We start from the raw sequence: 20,255 nt of genomic DNA, 5'->3' as shown, positions 1-20,255 counted from the left end.
AAGTGTAGAGCAAGAAGCCTCCTTACAACGCCGGCTTTTCCTCCCAGGGAACCATCACATCCTGCGACAGTGTCTTTGCCCATCTGCACGGCTACGAGTGCGAGGACACGGTGGCCGGGCAGCACGTCACAGACCTGATCCCGTCCGTGCAGCTCCCTGCACCTGGCCAGCACCTCCCTCAGGTAGAGCCCCGCCGCCCGCCCTTCCTGCCCTGGGGGGTGGTGGGAGGAGGGGGCTGTGGGGAGCCGGATGCTTGGGTGCCCCCCCGACAGGCCAGCGATGGACAGTCAAGAGCAGCAGAGACCAGAGCTCGGCCGCAGGAGGTGCATCTTTCTTTCAGAACCTCAAGACTCAGAGGTTGGTTGGAAGAGCCAAGGATGGCACCACCTTCCCTCTGAGCCTAAAGCTGAAGCCCCACCCCAGTGGTGAGGGGGCAGGAGCTGGTCTGGCGGCCCCCGAGCTGGGCTACTCGGCGTCCGTCTGGGTGTTCTTCACCCTCAGCGGCCTCATCACGCTCCTGCCGGACGGGACCATCTACGGCATCAACCACAGCTTTGCGCTGATGCTGTTCGGTTACGGGAGGACCGAGCTCCTGGGCAAGGTGGGCCTCTGGGTGGCAGCCGCGTCCCTGGGAGAGCTGGTCTGTGCCCACCCGAGGGTGTGCGCCGGCCCCAGGCCTGTGCTTCGTGCCTCACTGGAGGCATGTGGCCAAGACAGGTGCCCGCTCACTTTCCTGGACCCTGCGTTGAGCACGCTGTGGGCCCCCGGACCACCTCCAGGCCATGCCAGGACGGGGAGGGGCTCAGGCCTCGAAGCCCCATGGGGAGTGCGTCTAGGATGAGGGCGTGTGTTAGGGCTGTGGGCATTGGCTCTGCACCCTGGGGGTGTGGGGGGGCTGGTCCATACTTCCGGGCTGTCCTGGGGGCTGCTGGGGAGCCTGTCCTTCGGCCAGGCTCGGAGGAAGGTGTCTCTGTGACCTTTTCGGTTGAGCTTTCTCTTCGTTCCTTGAATGTGGGAGTGGGCGTCTCCGCACGCGATGGCATGGCGGTGCTGGGCCGGTTACTGCACACGAAGCACCACAGACGTGGTCCCCACAGGGCAGCATGCATCTGCATCACGAGTTGCCCCTTTAAGCTGCTTTGATGGGACGGCCCATCCGGTTCCCCATGGAGTAGGCTGCGGGCAGCGTCGCCCGGGCTCACAGTTCAGCTGCAGTTCGTGGAGACTCAGTCAGCATGATTTTTGGACAAAGGGTTCCTGCAGGAACATTGAGGGTAGTGGGGCTCCCAGGGGCCACCTGGGAGTGGGGGGCCACATGCAGGTACGGAGGAAGCGGCTGTCCTTGCCCCCCTGGGCCCGACCCCTGGCGCTGAGAACAGGCCAGTGTGGGGCAGGCCCCTGCTGCACCCCGGGGGCAGCTTCCTGCTGCGGAGGCCCGTTTGGCCTCCTACGGTGGGACTCATGCAGCTGGGAGCTGGCCCGCCTGGGCTCCCAGTCCAAGGGGAATGTGGGCAAAGGCCAGACGTCGGAGGATGGGCAGGTATCAGAGTCACTAGCTTCAGAGTGTTAATTTCATCTTTTTTATAAGAAAAAGGGGAGAAGTTACAGATTGCACATTGAGGGTCAGGACCTTCAGGCCGTTCAGAGGAGTTGGACCCTGTCTCTCTCACCTGGAGGGATGACACCCCAGGGGCCTCCCAGCAGGCAACGTGGGCAGGCAGTGGGGCAGGACTCGCCCAGTCTGAGCGCCGCTGTTTGTTTTCTAGAACATCACCTTCCTGATCCCAGGTTTCTACCGCCGCATGGGCCTTACCTCCGACAGCGTGCTGCCCCTGCCAGACCTGCTCAGCCGCCTGGACATGGGCAGCCTCTGCGGGCCTGGGGAGATGCCCGGGGGCCCGCTGCAGGGCTGGACCTCCTCCCAGGGTGAGGCCTGCCTCCTTCTCCTGCGAGCCTGCCTGAGCCTCCCCGAGCCTCCCCCGTGGGGGCAGGAGGAGGCGGGGGCCTGGGCGCCGCAGGTGTGATGGGGAGAGAGCGGGACTGTGAACCTGGGCTCGATGTCCTCAGTCTCTGCTGGGCCAGGACACACAGCCGTGTCTCACTGGTGTGTTGGTGGGGGGGGACTGGGGCTCCCTGCTGGCCTAGGACCCTCCCCCCGCCCCCCCACAATGCCTTCTAAGTGAGGCTGGAGGTTGAGCTGGTATCGAAGATCATCAGGTAACCCCAGAGCTGAACCTCACAGCAGGGTGTCTTTATCGTGTTAACCTGCAGTGCTTTTGCCTTAACATTTCGAGTTACCCACTTGCCTGCCCAGTCCCCACTCCATGCGGCCTCTTCCTGTCCACTGAGGACTGCGGGCTCAGGGCTCCTGCCCTGGAGGGACCTGCCCTGGAGCTCGGGGCTGTGGCAGCTGGGCTCACAGGATTGAAGTGCCCACAGCCTTCTGGGGGCTCACCTTCCCTTGACAGGGCGCGAGGAGGAGCTGCACTGGGCTCTGCCCGCTGCCCAGCCGCCTGGGTGGGCGGGCGGGCTGGGGGCAGTTCCGGGAGGGTCGCGGGACTCTGGCACAGAGCTGGGGGGTCAGCTGAGGGGTGGTGGCTTTTACCCAAGTCAGAGAAGAATCCTTGGAGGGTTGTGGCTGATGAGGGACCTGCTCTGACCCTGGCATTAGTGAGGTCATGCTGCCAAGTGCAGGGCCCAGGACAGTGCAGCAAGGTGGGCCCAGGGTGCTGGCCTGGACTGGGTGCCCGGGGTGGCTGGAGTCGGGACAGGCTGCGAAGGCGAGACAGGTGGAGTTGACCCCCTCGCCCCCGCCCTGCACGTGGAAGACACTTCTGCTGTTGTTACCGGATCTAGGGGTTAATGTGCTCGCCGGTGGCCACGCGCTGCCATCAGATAGGACCCCAAAGCCAGAGGGAAGCCAGGATGCTGTAACAGAGGCCCAGGCCCCGGCGGACAGAGGCCGGCTCCCCTCTGCCCCCGCAACCCCGCGCTCCCCGGGGTAAGTGCCCTGGGCCTTGTGGGTTACCTGGCGTGGTCCTCAGCAGCCGCTATGCAGTGGCCCCCACTTTACCTGGAAGGAAACGTTCAGCTGGGTCCCAGGAGCTGATACAACACCATCTTCTCATTTTCAAAATCGTATGAGTCTGTCCTTGTGTGTGTCTAGGCCCCCTCGCCTCTCCCTCCTTCACCGCGGTGCCCGCTCTTGGTGGTGTGGGCAGTTAACCGCGGGCTCTCCTGGCTCCTCCTCAGACGGGGAGGCTCCGCCCCAGCAGGCTGGGTGCCATGGGGCGGCCCTCGGGTGCCCGCGCAGGGCTCTCACTGGGGGCAGGCTGCACTCTGCCCTGAGCTGCTCAGCACCTGGACAGCGGGTTTCTGGGAAGCGGTTGCGCAGGGAGGGCCCCACACTGCTGAGCCCAGCCACGTCTCAGTCAGCTGGGGAGCAGCGGAGGGCCCTTAGACTGTGGGCCTGGGGCTGAGGCCTTGAGGGAGGCCCCCGGTCCCCGGGTTCCTCATGGTGGGGGAGGAGAGGGCTCTCCCCGCACTCCCTCCCTTCTCCGTGGCCAGAATTTGGTGACAAGGTGACACTGGGTGCTGGGGAGGTGCAGAGACAGGAGAGACAGCGCAGGCCTGCCCGGGGCCTGACCCCGGGACCCCATCAGAGGGGTCTGCCCTGCTGGGCGAGGGGAGCCAGGTCCTCCTGCCTCAGCTGCCCCCCGCAGAGGACCTGCAGCTCCTGCGATGGGCCCGGGGCTGACATCTTGGCCTCGCTGGGTGGGTGGGGAAGGGGAGAGGCAGCTATAGCGAGAGGCACAGAAGCACACTGTCTGGCCTCTGCCGACCCTCGCCCCAAACTCAGGTCCCCCAGCAAACAATCTCCTGCTGTTCCTCCAAACGCTTCGCACTGTTCCCTCCTGCGTGGGGCCTGTCCTTGAGTGGGGTCCTTTGTCTTCTGTGCTTCTCTGAACCACTGGTGCATTTACCACGTTGCCGACACGTCTGCCCCACGAGGCTGGGCATAGCCACACCCACTGGTCCTGGTGCTGGTGTGTGCCTGGGCCCGACACGGGTCTGTCATATGGGGGCCACGGCGACCGGGCTGCCCAGAGGGGCGTCCTAACCCAGGTTCCCCCACAGTTGCCCTGTCTGTATGGTGGTTGCCTCTTCCTCAGTGGCCACCCCGTGCTGAACGTGCTCAGGGGCTCCGTTCCAGCTCTGAGGAGCAGTGAACCCCCACGGAGGCCCTGCTCTTGCCGGCTTCCTGGTCCTTTCCCCTGGCCGCGGGGTCAGATGACATTTGTAGCCGGGCACGGGCTAACTTCACGCAGGGCGTGAACACTCGCCCCTTCCCCCACTGCTCCTGCCTGAGGCGGGGCTGCTGTGTGCTGGGTGGATGCCACCGCTGGCACCCGGTCCTGGTGCTCAAGGCTTTCTGATTGGCTGTTGCTAAACGCGCACTGAGCTGGACAAGGTGTGCACTGCTGCTTTAGTTTTTAACTTGGTTGCAAAATTCAGTCTTCTTTCTGTCGAAAGTTTATGTTGTTAAAAGCTCTGTACTTGTCTCTAATAGAGAGGAAGTTTGCGTGATCTGTTTTTGACTCATGTGGCTTCTAAGTAACCATGTTAACTGCACTGTGGTCCCCAGGATGGACAGCATCCCAGAAGGAGGCCCAGCAGCCCAGGAACGGTCACTGCCTGAGGACCAGCGGAACCCGCCCTTGGAGGAGCCTACAGCAACAGGGGGACTCGGACAGGAGCTTTCGGGGGAAAGCAGGTCTGGGCCCGTGGCCACGAGACCATTTGCTTCCTGTAAAGATTCTGAAGCTCTGAGCCCAGCTGAGGATGGGAGCTGGGGGGAGGTGCGTGGCCTGCCCCAGGAAGCGCAGCTGGAGGGCAGGCGTCGGAGCACTGCCAGCCCCGCTCCCCATCGAGTGGACACCGTGGGGCAGCCGGCAGGGGTGGGCCCACCATGGGGGAGCCTGGATGCAGTCCCCAGTCCCTCAGAGACAGGGCGGTGCTCGCTGTCGCCACTGCCGGCTGTGGAGGGGCTGTGGCCGGGAGCTCGAGAAGACAGGGAGGAGCTACAGACCTGCTTACTTAAGGAGCAGCTGTCCAAGCTGAGCTTTGGGGAACCTCGGGGTGTCCCCTCAGTTGAGCACGTCCCCTGCTCTGCTCCTGTGTCGCTGTGTGACCCGCTGGGTGGCCGCTCGGGCAGCTCCTCGGCCTGCTACGCCCGCGCCACAGACCTCCCTGGCGTCCTAGAGGTGGCGGAGCCCCCGGAGGCCAATGGGAATGCGCTTCCCTGGAACGTCAGGGAGCTGTTTTTCAGCAGATGGACAGACCACACCTGCTCAGACTGTTCCTGCTCCTCATTGGAGCGTGTGGGGATGGCCTCCCCCTCGCCGGCTGGCTCCGAGGTGGAGGTGAGCGCGGCACCCAGGCAGAGTGCAGAGGCTTTGGATGACAGGGAGCTGTTGCTGCTCACTGGCACCTATTTCGACCTTGGCGAAGGCCAGCGCTTCTGTGAGGCTCATCAGGGCCTCGATCGGACAGAACCGTCTGACACCTCGGAGCATGATGGTGGGAGCGGCAGGGAGAGTCCTGGCGGCTCCGCTAGGCTGGTCGCCGCCCCCATGGGCACGCGCCCATTAGAGGAGCCTAGGCCGAGCATCCAGGTCACCTCCACGCCGGTGAGAAGGGACAGTTCTGGGACGTCCAGGACCACCCGCCTGCAGTGCGAGATCCAGGAGGGCACCTATGCGGGGAGCTGCTGCCACCGAGACGGCTCGCTGCTGAGTACGTCCTGGGCGGGGTCCTTGTCCTGGGTCCGCAGGCAGAGATGATGGTTCGAGGACTGGATGAACACGAGGGGCACCGTGCGCAAGCCCGGGCCGGGGGAGCCCAGGTCCCACTGGGGCTGCAGAGGGGGGCGAGGTGACATTCTGTCCCGTCCGTGCTCTGGGAGGACGCGGTGGTCGGGCTCTTCACTTGCCCCTTTGAGGTGAATAGTTTTATTTTCCTTTTTATTTTTTTTTTTATTTTTTTTTTTCAGATTTAATGTGTTTTATTGATTAAAATATTACATTTGTGCCAATTTCCCTTCCCTCTGCTCCCCTCCACCCGGTGGCCCCCCTCCCTCCAGTTGTCCCCCCCTTTTAGATTATGTCCATTAGTTGTGCATACAGTTCCTCCCAACCTCTCTCCGTCTATTCCATTCCCTCCTACCTTGATCCCCAATTCCTATATCATCTCCCTCCCTTTCCCCATTCCCCCTCCCTGTTGACCTCCCCCCAATATGCTTCCCGTACCCACAGTTCCTTTTCCACTCTCGTTGCCTATTTAGTTTGCCTTTGTTTCATCTCCCTAGCTTCTGTTTTTTTAAACCAGTCCCTTTAACATCTCATATAACAGTGGTTTGGATCTAATGAACTCTTTCAGTTTTATTTTGTCCTGGAAACACTTTCTCTGTCCTTCTATTCTGAATGACAATTTCGCTGGATAGAGTATTCGTGGTTGTAGGTTTTGGATTTTCATTACTTTGAATATTTCTTGCCAGTCCCTTCTTGCCTGTAGGGTTTCCCTTGAGAAGTCTGCTGATAGTCTAATTGGGACCCCTTTGTACATAATTCTTTTCTTCTCTCTTGCTGCTTTTAAGATTCTCTCTTTATCTTTAATTTTTGACATTTTGATTATAATGTGTCTTGGAGTGGTTCTCCCTGGGTCCAGTCTCTTGGGAACTCTCCTTGCTTCCTGGACCTGCAAGTCTATTCCCTTCCCCAATTCTGCGAAGTTCTCCTTTATTATATTTTCACTCAATTTTTCAAGTTCTAGTTCATCTTCCTCGTTCTCTGGCAAACCAATGATTCTTATGTTGGGCCTTTTATAGCTGTCCCAGAGGTTTCTGATCCTCTCATTGCTGCTTCCCATTTCCTCTCGCTGCATTGGTTGACTGCTTGTTCCTTCTCCATATTCCAGTTTGTTGAAATGAACTCTGGATTTCTTTTCCTCACCGTCTGTCTCGTATGCGGTTTTGTTCCTTTCGTTATGAATGTTTTTCGCTTCTTTCTTATCTTTTTCCTGCTCTTTTGTGAATTCTGTAAGCCACCTGATAACAATGGCCCAGAACTGAGCCTCTGACAGGTTTCTTATCTGTTCATCTGTCAGGTTCTCTATCTGCTGTCTGGTGAGTTGTGTCACCGGTATTTCTATAGTTGTCTGCCACATTTTGACAGATGCGTTTTGTTTTCTTGGGCCGGCTGTCGGGGGCAGTGCCTGTGTACTCGTAATGACCCAGCGACCGGCGCCGTTTGGCGTCACAAGTCAGCGCCCGGCGCCTGTCTGCGACCTATTTCGCAGCCCTGTGGTGCTTTCTTTCTTTGGGGGCGGGTGTCCAAAATGGATTCACACAGTTATTCAGCTAGGAGACCGGGATCCGTCCTCCCGCCCCCCTGGGCCTCACTGTTCAAGGCGATGCGGTGGCCGCTCTCCCCAGCGCTGGGGTCGCGCACTGCCAGGGGCTTGACTGCCGCTGGGATTTTTCGCTGCCCCGCTGCTCCGCAAACAGCTTTGCCCTCTTTAACTCTTACCTGCCCGAATGGCACCGCTGGTTTATAACTTCATATGTTGGGCTTCCGTGTAGTTTTATTTTCTGGAATTTCTAGTTATCCTTTGTTTTGAAGTAGTTGTATTCCTCTCTAGTTGTAGAGGGAGACTTAGCGTGTCCGTCTAAGCCTCCATCTTGGCCGGAAGTCTATTTTCCTTTTTAAAAGAGTTTCCTGACTACTTCATAGGTCACGTTACTTCCGCCAGTCGTTTATTGATTTTTTTTTTTAAGATTTTATATACTTACTTTTAGAGAGAGAGGAAGAGAGAAAGAGAGAGAAGGAAACACACATCAATTGGTTGCCTCTCATGCGCCCCCAACTGGGGACCAGGCCCACAACCCAGGCTGTGCCCTGACTGGGACTTGAACCGGCGACCCTTTGGTTCACAGGCCGGCATTCAGTCCACTGAGCCACACCTGCCTGGGCTATTGCTGGTTTTGTACTATTGATTTCTAAGGCTTTTTTCCTAAACTTTAAAAACTTATTTAAGTAATATATAAGTCACATTTAAAAACATTTGAGAATATAAACAGAAAGTAAAATCACCTTTAGGCCCGCCCCCCATAAAAACCGCTTGTCTGGGTGCATGCCCGGAGGCCGTGTGAAAAGCGCGTGTAAGTCCACGTCACTTGGGGGCCCGCAGCTGGCACGTGTGAGTTCCGTTGGGTCGTTCACATTCCTCCACCCGAGGCAGAGCCCCTGTGTCAGCAGGGCGAGGCCACGTTTTCCAGGCCTTGCTGGGACGGCAGGTGGCCGCAGGTACAGCTGAAGCGCTTCTCTTGGCCTCTGGCTGCTGTGGACGTGCGGAGCCGCTGTGCTCGGCCTTCCCCGGTGCCCCCTGCCCCTGCCCCGCCCCAGGTGCTCTGGATGGTTCCGTGCGGCCCAGGGGAGCTGTCCTGGGGCAGCCAGCGGAGGGCTGTGTGTTCTTGCCGCCCCTCAGGTGTGCAGTTTGAGGTGAAGCGGGTGGAGCTCCAAGGCCCTGCGCCCCTCTTCTGCTGCTGGTTGGTGAAAGACCTGCACGGCCGCCAGGCCTCGGCCACTCGGACGCACCTGCTGCTGGCCAGCCCGCCCAGCGCCACGCTCTGTGCGTGTGAGCACCCCGGGCCCAGCCTGGGGGAGGTGGGTGTTCACGGCCCGCTCTGTGGTCGCCTTTCCCGTCGGCACCGCTCCCTCCGTTTCCTCTGGGACGAGAGGATGTCTGTCTGTGGCTTTCTAACTGCCTTCTAATGCTCTGTGCATTAGTCCACGTGCGCCCATGTGCAGAGGGGGTGTGAGCATGCTTCAGCACGTGTGCCAGCTTGGCTCTCAGGCTGGGTCCCCGTGGGAGGGGGAGCCGCACAGGGCCCGCTGCCGCTGCCACTGCCACAGGGGCTGCTGGGGTGACCGCTACTTGCTGCAGCCTCCCCTCCATTGGTCGCGTGTGACCCCTCAGACCTTCCTTTGCACGTGCAGGTGCTCAGAAGCAGGCCGTGGTTTGAGGAGCCCCCCAAGGCGGGGGAGCTGGAGGGGCTGGCGGCCTGTGAGGGTGCATACTCCCACAAGTACAGCACGCTGAGCCCGCTGGGCAGCGGTGCCTTCGGCTTCGTGTGGACGGCGCTGGACAAGGAGCAGAACAAGGAGGTATGGGGGCGCCCGGGGGAGGCGGGTGCAGCACATGGCGGCCTGCATGGGGCCCGGCTGCCGAGGAGGCCTCTCCTGCGGTGGCCGCCTTCAGCCCTGCTGTCCCGCTCGCTGCTTGGACGCCCTGCAGACAGCGCCCACGCCCTCCGACCCCCAGGCTGAGCACTGCAGGGTTTCTCACCTACTCCCCCGCCCCAGGGCCCTCCTGGGAGGTGACCGGTGGCTGCCTGTGCATTTGGACTTGGGGAGCGGACGTGGGGACAGCGCTGCCTGTTCCTGTGTGCACTGCCCGGGGCCCCACCTGGCTGCTGCGTCCCAGGGGGCCCCGCTTGCTGGCACTGACCTGAGCGGCAGGCCGGGGCTGCTGGCCGGCTGTAAGTCTGCTTCCGTCTTCCTGCTCGGCACTTTCTCAGGGGGTCCCGGTGGCTTTCTAGACGAACGGCAGCCCCTCGGGGGCCACGACGGCCTCTGCCCATGCCTCCTGTGCCTTCTCTTTCTCTCCGGCCACTGGGCAGGCAGGCAGGTGTGCCCCCAGCCGCTGCTGCTGCCCTGCCCACCCCGGACGCCCCTTTTGTTTGCAGAGATTTGCTCTGATTTTCAGCTCACGGAATTTTTTTTAAAGATGCGTGTTGAGTTCTCTGCGATTTCTTTTCAGCATCTACGGAGAGGGCCAGGGCCCCGTGTCCTGTGCAGACATAGTGACTCACAAATGGCATAGAATCAGGCCTTGAAGATGCTGTCCTAGCCGTTCAGTGCATTGCTGAGTTTGGTTTGCTAATCGTTAAAAAAGACTTATTTATTTATTTTAGAGAGAAGGGAAGGGAGGGAGAAGGAGAGGGAGAGAAACAGTGATCGGCTGTGTCTCGCGCGCCCCCAACCGGGGACCTGGCCCACAACCCAAGCCTGCGCCCTAACTGGAGATCGAACCGGTGACCCTTCGGTTTGTTCACAGGCCGGCGTTCAGTCCACTGAGCCGCACCAGCCAGGCTGGGTTGCTAATATTTTCATTGGGGACTTTTTTCCTTTATGTCGATACCTGCGTTTTCCCTTGGCGTGGCAGCTGCGGGAGCCCACGGCATCTGCACATGGCGTCCCCGTGGTGCCCCTGGCCGCGCGGGTTCTGTTTGCGCCTTTTCTTCCCTGGAACTTGCCAAGGAATTGTCTGTGTTACCCGTCAAGTATTTGCTTTATTTTCTCTTGACCTTCCTTTCTTGTGCTTGGGCTGATGATGCGCTTTTCCTATTTGTCGGATGAAATGGGCCTCTGAGCCGCCCCCTGGGCTGGAAGCACCGGCTGCATTTCCTGGTCGCGTTCACGCTGCTGCCCCTGCGTCCCGGAGCCAGTTCCTCTGCTTCTTGTCATCTGACTCCCAAGCGGGGTCCTCTCCTCCTCGGCTTGGACCAGAGACCCGACAGGCTCTGGGGATTCTTTAGACCCTTATTCCTAAAAGAAGAGAGAAGCCCCGAAGTTCTTCTCTTGGGTTAAAAAGAGACAAATGAATATTTTTGCCTTTCAGAAAACAGATGTTGATTTATATACTATTCTGTCCACAAATTACTAAGCAGCAAATCAGAAACCAGGCTTCAGGGGAAGGCTGCAGGTCCCAGCAGAGAGGACAGTGTTGTCCTTTCCTGTTTTAATAGTATTGGTTCTTGTCACCCGGGGACATGGGGTGTCTTTCCATTACCTGCATCTTTCATTTCTTCAGTGACGTTGGGCCGCTCCAGCCCCGTCCTTTGGTTGGCCCTCCGCCAGGTCCACACCCAGTCCCTGCTCCTCTCCTGCTCGTGCTGCGTCTGCTGGACCGCGCCGTCCGTCTGTCTGCAGGAGGGCGGCTGGCGTGCTTCCTCCCGGAACCCCGGGCCCCGTGGTTGCTGTCCTCTGGCATCACATTGACGCGAATTTTGCTTCTGGCAACTTGATTTTTTTCTTTTCGGTTTCCTAAGAGTGTCTTTGGACTTCAGAAGCTTTACCAGGACATGTTTCTGTGTGTGCTCTTTGTTCTTCCTTGAGACTTGGCAAGGCTGATCAGTCTAACACATTCTTGACCTTCAGAGACTTCGGCTGTTCTGTTGGGTGACCCTTCCCCTCCGTTCTCGCTCTGCCTCATGTCCGAGGCTGCAGCTCGTGGGGGCGCCGTGGCCGGGCTGCCAGCACCACTCTTCCCGATGTTTGAGCTCAAGCACCGGCCGTCTGTGGCCTGCCCTCGGTCCCCGGCCCTCGATAGTGGCCACCTCATCTGCCTGCCTCCTCCTGCGTCTCCGCGGGCCCACGTTGTCCTGGGGACCCTCCCTCCCACGGACCTTCAGCCTGTGTCCACTGTCACCACTCAGGCTGGCGCACAGCCGTCACCCTCTCCCGCGCAGTGGTGCTGACAGGAGCTCCCCGCTTTCCTTCTTACTCCTGCCCTGCGCTTGGTGCCGCCGCTGCAGCCGCAGGTGCACACACTGCTGCTCAGCACCATGCGCCTGCCCCGCAGGGATGTGCTCTGTGAGGCCCGGTTTCCAGCCTCCTGGAGTGCGGACCAGGCCTAGCCTGGGGGCCCCGCCCGCCCGGCGGCCCCTTCAGCCACGTGCCGGCCACTCGCTGCTGTTACCGTGCAGCGACGGACAGGGCTGCTTCCTTTGCAAACGCCTTTTTTCTATTCCACTTTTATTATCATCCATCTTACTTACACTTCTTTTCTTATATTGTTCTGGTGCTAGTCAACCTTGCTGAGCTCTGACTAGTCTCAATCAACGTGGAGGACAGTTTTTATTATTTTCTGGTTCCATTTTCTCGGCCAGGACGTCCAGTCCTCGGTGGAGAAATCAGGGAGACGGGTGTTCTGGGGAACGTGTGGAGGCCCCATCCACCCTGTGAGCCAGCGAGGGCACCAGGTCCCACGGGTGCCGGTGGATTGCCTGAGAGGCTTCTCCCCGCTGCTTTCCCGGTAGGTGGTGGTGAAGTTCATTAAGAAGGAGAAGGTTCTGCAGGACTGCTGGATTGAAGATCCCAAACTCGGAAGAGTTACGTTGGAGATTGCGATCCTGTCCAGGGTGGAGCACGCCAACATCATCAAGGTGAGCGCCGCTCTCGTCACCCTGGCAAGCCCACGGGCCCCTGCGTGCGTGTCTGAGGTGAGTCGGTGGGTCGCACCCGCTTTGTCTCTTCCAGGTCTTGGACATGTTTGAGAACCAGAGCTTCTTTCAGCTGGTGATGGAGAAGCACGGCTCTGGCCTGGACCTCTTTGCGTTCATTGACCGCCACCCCAGCCTGGACGAGCCTCTGGCCAGTTACATCTTCCGACAGGTGACGTGGGCCTGAGCCACGCGGGGAGCGTGCGCCGGGACACTTGGTCCCGGGGGCTTCAGAGATTGGGGGCCACACTCGGTTCTCTCTGGGCTGCCCCAGGCCCTCAGTTACTGAGAAGCGAATCCTACAGTTGAGGTAGAAAGTGAGGCTGGGGAGGAAGGATGAGGCCACTGCCGTCCTGGAATGATTGGGCGGGTGGGTGCAGTGATTCACGTGTGTTTACACGTGTGGAATGTCCACCCCAACCTCAGACATGAGCAGCGGAGCCGTTGGCCTGGGCTCTGCGGCCGGTGCGTTTGGTCCGGGTCCTCGTCCAGGCTCAGCCCCCCCTTACCCTTTGTTGCTAATGAACCTGATGACACTTCCCATGTTCAGGTACACTGTGGTCTGTTTCTTGACTAGGCCCTGCTCTGTGTGTGTATGTGTACATGTGTTTGTATATGTGTGTACGAATGTATGTACATGCATGTGCGTGCACATGCGTGTTGTGTATAAATGTGTGTAAATATGTTGGTGTGTGTACATTTGCAGCCATGTATATATAAGCACACACTTATTAATTGTAAGTTGATTAATTGGGCTTAGTTAACCTGCTCTTAACTGCTGCTTCTGGGTCAGAGATACTGGCCCCAGGGCCAGTGACCGACTACACGCATGAGACCACTGTGCCACCAGCACAGCCGGTGTCTGACCTACGAGTGGCACTGGAAACTGCCAGCGTGCCTCAGCCTCATGGGACGGCTGGCTGTGTTGGCCTCTGTCCCCAGATGGGCAGCATGGGCCGTAGCAGGTCCAGGCGAATGGGGGGGCTGCAGCTTTGCCCTTTCAGAGTGGAGGCGGACCCCCTGGGCTTCTAGAAATGGAGCCATTTCTGTTGGAGCTGCCCTGAGCCCACGTGGCCAAGCGTCTCACACACAGTGCGACAGCGAGTGGGCTGCCGCTGCTCTTTGAGAGGCCGCGGGAGCCCTGGAGGAGGCGTCTGGGACAGTGCTCCTGTACCCCGCCCTGTGCTGAGCGGCAGCATGAACTCGCTCGCCCCAGGGCCGGACACAGGCTTCGCTACAGCCCTGGCCGTTAGCACCCACCCCTCACTCCTTAAAGGGCCAACTCACTTGTCTGGAGCTTCTGCCTGTGGTCTGTGTCCTGCCCACAGGACGGTTGTGGCCTGGGTTGCCAGGTGACTGGGCGCTGCCAGGAAGCTTTTGTCCGTGCACGGCACAGAGACAGACAGGACGGAAGGGCCGCATGCATGTGGGAGGCGAAGCAGGGCAGCAAAGGGGCAGGGTCTCGGGTGCAGGCAAAGAGGCAGGTCTGACGCGGCGTCCTTATCAGAAGTCACGGCGATGGTGCCGTTTTCAGAGCCGGTGCAAGGGGCCAGGGCAGCGGGGTCACCGCTGGGAAGCACTTTGCCGCCGGGCCCATCAGGGAGTGTCCGTGGCGTCCAGCCGCCTTCTTGCCGCTGTTCGTTCCGAGTCAGGGATCGGTTTTCTTCTTGCCGCTGCTCTTCCTTTTCTGCTGGTCCGTCGGTACTTTGAATGCACGTTTCGCTTAATTACTTTGTCAAAAGCCCCGTGGCCTCCCGGTTTCAGCTGGTGGCGGCGGTGGGGTACCTGCGCTCCAAGGGCATCCTGCACCGCGACATCAAGGACGAGAACATTGTCATCGCCGAGGACTTCACCATCAAGCTCATCGACTTCGGCTCTGCCGCCTACTTGGAACGGGGCAAACTGTTCTACACCTTCTGCGGGACGATCGAGTACTGCGCGCCCGAGGTGCTCATGGGGAGCCCGTACGTACCACCCTGGGGCCGCCACCTGCGACGTTGGGGCGGAAAAATGGTTTCCGTGCGTGCCTCTGAGATGCGGGTGTTGAGGGGTACAGGACAAGGCTTGGGAAGCAGGCAGCTGGGCGGTGAGTGCAGGCTTCCTTCCCTACGTCATTTTCTCCGCTTTTGCTCTCGTGTGCAGTTTTACACAATTAAAAATTAAGGGAGAGACAAAGGGTCCCGAGGGATGGGACTCCAAGGAAGCGGAGAGGAGTCTTCTTTAGTCGGGCTCATTTTTGATGGCAGGAGGAAGAATCAGTTCCCATAAAATACTGGGGCTCTCACTGACAGAGCAGGAGCCCGCACCGAGTGGGGGACGGAGGTGCGGCTGCGTCTCGCGGGGGAAGCCGGTCCCAGGGTAGGGGCTGCGTGGGGGTCTGCGCGGGAAGCCAGGAGCTGCGGGGCGCCTGGGCAGAGTCCCATTTAATTTCAGAGCCGGGCAGTGAGGGCCGCAAGCTGCTCATGTCCAGTCCGCTGTCCTGACCCACATGCTGGGCCGCCCCGGGAGCCAAACGGGTAGACTTTCAGTCCACAGTGGGGGAGGGGGGGGCACCAGATAAACCATCCCCGCACCTCTGTGCACATCCAGAGCCACAGATAGTGACATATTGAGGGGGATCATCTGCGAGGAGCCCCGGAGTTTCTTGTTTTTTAATTAAAAAGTTTTTTTATCCTCATCTGAGGACATGCTTATTGATTTTAGAGAGACGGGAAGGCAGAGGGGGAGACAGGGAGGGAGAGAAACATCCACATGAGTGAGAAGCACCCACGGGTGGCCTCCACACATGCCCTGGCCGGGGTTCGAACCTGCACCTTTCCGGTGTGCGGGACGACGCTCCCACCACCTGTGGCTGGGACTGCGGTTCCTCACGAGACACACTTTGGTCACCCCGGCATCCGAGTGCCCAGGCCCAGTGTCCTGTGGTGGCCGTCGTGTCGTCTGTGTTGGGGGGGCTGCATGTCCACGGGACCGTGTTGTGCTCCTGGCCTGTCTGCCCCACCCTCGCCCCGGCCTGGGTGCTGCTCAGGGCCCGCCCTCCCCAGGGCGCCCCACCCTGTGCCGCTTCAGCTCCTCACCAGCTGGGCTGCAGGCGTCCCCGGAGCCGCATCCTCCTTCCCGCGCGCTCTCCCGCCCCACGGGCCAAAGGGCTTCTGAGCTTGACTTCTGGATCCCTTCCTCGGGGCCTTGTGCCTCCCTCGCCACGTTCTTTCCCGTCCACTCCTGGGCTCAGCAAGCTGTGGCCCTGGGCCATGTCAGCCTGCCACTTGTTTTTATAAATAAAGCTTTAATGGCACATGGCCACGCGCATTGGCTTCCTTGCATCTGTGGCTGCTGCGTGGTAGGGAGGAGCGGTGGCAGCAGAGGGCACATGGCCGTGGCCCAGAGGGCCGACTCCGGGGCCCTCACAGGTCGCTGATCCCGGTTCCACTCTGTTGGGTTTTTCTCTTCAACCTCCCAAACTCTTGCAACTTCTTTCTCCAAAACCGAAACACACATAAGCGAGAACTGTTGGACCTGATGTTCTTGCTCCGGCTCCTGTAGCCTGTCACCCTGCAGAACCCTGAGGTCTGTCCTCGTGACCCCACCCGCTTGGCCACTGCAGCCTGACTGCTGCCCTGTGGTCGGCACAGCCCGGGCCCTTCCTGTCACCTGCCCCCACCCTGGTTTTCTGCCTCCGGGAGTCCCTAGGCTCTCTGTGGCCTCCTCAATGGCAGAGGGCTCTGGCCTGGTAGGTGTTCTCAGCTTCCCAAGCCCACTCTCTGGGCCTGGCTGCCCCCCGAGCTCCAGACCCGAGAGACCAACTGCCTTGGCAGCACAGGGCATGTGTGGGGCTGTCAGCCGACACCAGCACCCCCCTGGGCAGCAGCTTCAGGCTCACTTCTGTAAGACCCAGGTGGAGTTTACTTGGCTAGCTGTGTGTGGGTCGGGGCTGAGCTGTGTAAGGGCCTGGTGGCCACGTCTCCTGGTGCCCAGAGCGTGGCAGCTGGGCAGAGTGTGTCCTGACAGCAGGAGCCACTGCAGGGCCTGAGCTGCCCCCCCGGACCCCTCCCCAGCACCTTCTGGTCTGCCTTCTCCTCTGCCCCTGATGCCTCGTTTTTGTCCTTAAGGGGAAGCTTTGCGTCCCTCCCCTCCCAGCACGTGGCAGTGCCTGGCCGGGGCCGACCTGCAGACGTTGGGCCTTTGGTCAGGAGCATGGCAACAGCCATGGGCACTGTCTTGGGTGACAGGACTCGGGGCTCACGGCCTCAACTGGCCTCCCTTCTGTCATAGTTACAAGGGGCCGGAGCTGGAGATGTGGTCGCTGGGAGTCACGCTGTACACGCTCGTCTTTGAGGAGAACCCCTTCTGTGAGCTGGAGGAGACTGTGGAGGCCGCGCTCAGCCCCCCGTACCTGGTGTCAGAAGGTGAGAGACCGCAGCGGCATCCCCGCCCCACCCCACGCAGCCTGTCCCCGCTGGTGGCCTAATGGCTGTGCTGCTGTCTTTCCGCTCCACTCCTGCTTTGATTGGAGCAGAAGGGGGACTGGCATCTGACCTTAAACCATGGTGACAACGCTGTTCCTGTGAGCGCCCCCTTCAGGTCCCAGGGGCTGTCTTCTGATGGGCCTTAGTGCCCGTGGGCTTGGCCATGGCAGTGACCCTCAGAGGCTAGGGCACCATGGACAGCGTCTGTGGCAGGAAGCCGGGCATGTCTGTCGCACCACAAGCTCCCCGTGGGCCAGCAGTGCGAGCTCAGCTGGCCTCTGGAGTGAGGGCCAGCGCAGGGAGGGCGTGGGCTCGCCAGCCGGGAAGGACCCCCATGTCTGCAGCTGCCCACAGGGTCCTGAGGTTCCTAATTTTCTTTTTCCTTTTTAAGAAACTAATTTTAAAGATTTTATTTATTTATTTTTATAGAGAGGGGAAGAGAGGACGAGAGGGAGAGGAACATCACTGTGTGGTTGCCTCTCACACACCCTCAACCGGGGACCTGGCCCGCAGCCGAGGCCTGTGCCCTGACCGGGAATCGAACCAGCGACTCTGGTTCACAGGCCGGCGCTCAGTCCACTGAGCCACAGCAGCCAGGGCTGAGGTCCCCTAATTTTAACGTTCTGTGACCCACAGTCGTCACTGATTGTCACGAGTACCAAGGTGACGAGTGTCTTCACGCATGAAGTCCGGGCCTTAGTTCTTTGCTTGGATTATAAGCTTGAGCCTCAGTCAGCTCAGGCACCAGGACAGTCACCACAGGGGAGAGGCTCAAGCCACAGCCATTTGCCTCTCGGGCTGGAGGCCAGGCTTCCGAAGCCTAGGTGCTGGGGGTCAGCTCCAGTCAGACTTCCTGCCCTGCAGCCGGCCCGTGTCCCCGTGTGGTGGAGGTAGAAACAGAGCGAGCTCTCTGGCCTCTTCTCAGGAGGGTCCTAGAGCCATCCCAGGCCCCGCCTTCATGGCATCCTCTAACCCTAACCCTAATCCTAACCGCCTCCCCCTACCGTGGTCACCCCAGGGGGCCCGGAGATTGTAGGGCTCCACTGACTTCCGGATCCTAGGACCCCTGCTGGCTGCCTCCCTCCCCTCACATGAACCCTGGGTCATTCTTGGCTCTGCGCAGCCAGCGCCCCCAAGAACAGGCCACAGTTCGGGACCTCTGCACACTGGGTGACGGGGCAGGGTCTCGAGCTCTCTGCTCTGGTTTCAGAGCTTGCCGGTGGCTCTGGGAGCCTTTCTTGAAGTGCAGCTGGAGGCCCTGTGCATCAAAACCCTGGGGTGCTGGTTAAAAATGGGGGTTTCAGGGCTACCTGCAGCCCAGTCAGAGTCGCTCACGGGGGCAGACAGGACTGTGATTTTGAGGTGCCTGCACCCTACTGTAGCCCAGACCACAGGTGGCCTCCCGGCCCCATGCCTAGGGCAGATTGTTTTTGTCCCCAGATCTCATGACGCTCATAGCTGGGTTGCTTCAGCCTGTCCCTGAGCAGCGCATCACCTTGGAGAAGCTGGTGACAGACCCCTGGGTGACACAGCCCGTCAACCTTGCTGACTACACCTGGGAGGGGGTGTGTGGGATCCACAAGCCAGGTGAGAGGTGTGGCCTGTGAACCAGGAGGGTGAGGGGGTTTCTGGGCTGCCTTCCGAGTTGGGGGGGTGGCGGCCCCCCACTGCCCTGGGTTTACAGCTGTGGGACAGATGGGCTGGATCGTGTTTCCGAGGCCCCAGAATGCACCGGGGCTCAGTGCTGGCTTTGGGCCTTGGAGGTGAGGGCCCATGGGAGCCTGTGGCAAGGTGGCACCTGCAGAGGGATCAGGGGCCGGGGCTCTGAGTGCAGCTGGCGATGGTCTGATCGGGCTGCAGGGGAAGATGAGCCTGTGAGCCGGGTGCTCAGTGCCGGGGGCGGGGGCTGGCTCTTCAGATGAGGCTGCTGGGCGCGCGGCCGGGCAGTAGCAGCTGTGTTGGGGACCACGGCTCGCAGCAGGCGGGCCCGCTGGTGTCGGTGGCGCTGGGTGCAGCAGCCTGGGAGCCCCAGGGCAGGCCAGCTGGGTTCTGTAGGGTCCCTCTGATGTCTTTTGCTCCCGGGAATTCTTCCGATGAGGAGCAAAGTATTTAGGAAGAGTGTGTTGTTAGCATGTGATACAGTGTCTTTTTCTTTCTTCAGAAAGCGCAGTTCTGTCCACTGAGAGTCTGGAGGTGGAGAGCAGGAGCCCCCGCGAAGCGGCTCTGCAGCCGGAGTGCGTGGCCTCCGTGGGGCCCCGGGCCCCAGGCGCACCCCTTAATGGGCGGTCCGTTCAGGGACAGTAGTTCCCCAGTCTGGGCCCAATTCACCTAAAAACTCAGGCGCTTGATAAATGCTAGAACGAAAGCCAGCGGTGCTGTGTCAGGGCAGGGTTACAAAACGGACCCGGAGTTCCCGTTTCTCGTGCCCTTGAGAAAACACCGCGGCGTTCCGTTAGGTTCTGTACTGCGGGAAGGCGCTGCGTCTGCGGACCCGAGAGGCAGGGGCGCCTTTGGACTGTCCCTCACTTCTGGGTACGTGCACACGTTTTGTTCCCTCGGGCCCAGTGTGCGCTCACCGGTTAGAATTTGTAGAACTAATGACCAGGGTGTTTCGTTAATTTATTTTCTTGAACATTTTTCAAATTAAAGCAGTTTTATTAGTAAATAATTGTCCTGACTTGGACCATATGAATTCTTCCACGATGCTGGTGTGGGGAGCACTGGAGAGGGGGTCAGCCTCGGAGAGTTCGGGTGGGGAGCTCCACAGCTTGCTTGGTCTGAGGAGGCTGGAGTGTGTGTTCTCAGCACCTCCCTTCTGTCCACGCGCAGCCCGAGGGTCAGCCGCCATCTCTCCCGGCTCTGGTGTGCAGCAGGGCTCTGCGGACCACCCGCAGGGGCCCCAGCAGGACCCCCTCTGAAACAGTCAGCTCAAGCACAGGAAATCCAGCCTCTATTTGCTGTCTGTTGGAGGGGAGGGTGTGGTTAGGGGGTGAGAAAAAAACCTTTCATTCCTCCCCCTCCTGGGAGATAAAAGGAAAAAAAACAAAACCCTAACCCCCCACCCTTTTCTCCCACCTGTCACTCCTTTCTGCGGGTTCCAAGGCTCCTCCCTCTGGGAGATGCCAGGCCGCCAAGGTCCTGTGCTCAGTTCCTAGTGTTTATTTAGGAAGCACTCGACTGTGTTCATGTTTTAGGACTCAGGAAACAGTTAACTTTATTTTCAACCACTGGGCTACAGGATTTCGCCATCTCCTTCCCTTCAGAAAGTGCTGCGAGTCTTCCAGCTGTCACAAGACACTAGGTCCCCTCCTCGATTGGGGGGCAGTAAAGGCAGGGTTTTTAGAAGGGTCTTTGTCAAAGCCTGTAGGAAAAAGTGATGTTTACTCTTCAGAACTGAAATGAGTTTATGTTCTAAGAACTGTTTTCAAAAGTGGGAATAAAACCTC

General features: G+C 59.8%; 1 protein-coding gene across 1 annotated transcript in view; it reads left to right on the top strand.

Moving 5' to 3' along the window:
* Positions 1-19,166, top strand: part of PASK (PAS domain containing serine/threonine kinase) — a 28,100-nt gene extending 8,934 nt beyond the window's left edge. The window contains exons 6-18 of the mRNA XM_090285405.1: positions 48-182; positions 341-601; positions 1,767-1,926; positions 2,857-3,001; positions 4,646-5,796; positions 8,545-8,723; positions 9,057-9,224; positions 12,161-12,286; positions 12,381-12,515; positions 14,108-14,307; positions 16,616-16,749; positions 18,250-18,396; positions 18,971-19,166. Of these exons, the coding sequence (XP_090141531.1) occupies positions 48-182; positions 341-601; positions 1,767-1,926; positions 2,857-3,001; positions 4,646-5,796; positions 8,545-8,723; positions 9,057-9,224; positions 12,161-12,286; positions 12,381-12,515; positions 14,108-14,307; positions 16,616-16,749; positions 18,250-18,396; positions 18,971-19,113 (3,084 nt within the window). The 3' untranslated portion in view covers positions 19,114-19,166. The remainder of the gene's footprint in view (positions 1-47; positions 183-340; positions 602-1,766; positions 1,927-2,856; positions 3,002-4,645; positions 5,797-8,544; positions 8,724-9,056; positions 9,225-12,160; positions 12,287-12,380; positions 12,516-14,107; positions 14,308-16,615; positions 16,750-18,249; positions 18,397-18,970) is intronic.
* Positions 19,167-20,255: the final 1,089 nt, after the last annotated feature.

This window comes from Furipterus horrens, unplaced genomic scaffold, assembly GCF_987537825.1.
Source record: "Furipterus horrens unplaced genomic scaffold, mFurHor1.1.pri manual_scaffold_1, whole genome shotgun sequence".
Lineage (NCBI taxonomy): Eukaryota > Metazoa > Chordata > Mammalia > Chiroptera > Furipteridae > Furipterus > Furipterus horrens.
The sequence above is the reverse complement of the archived record's forward strand: the minus strand, read 5'-3'. Positions and strand labels throughout refer to the sequence as shown.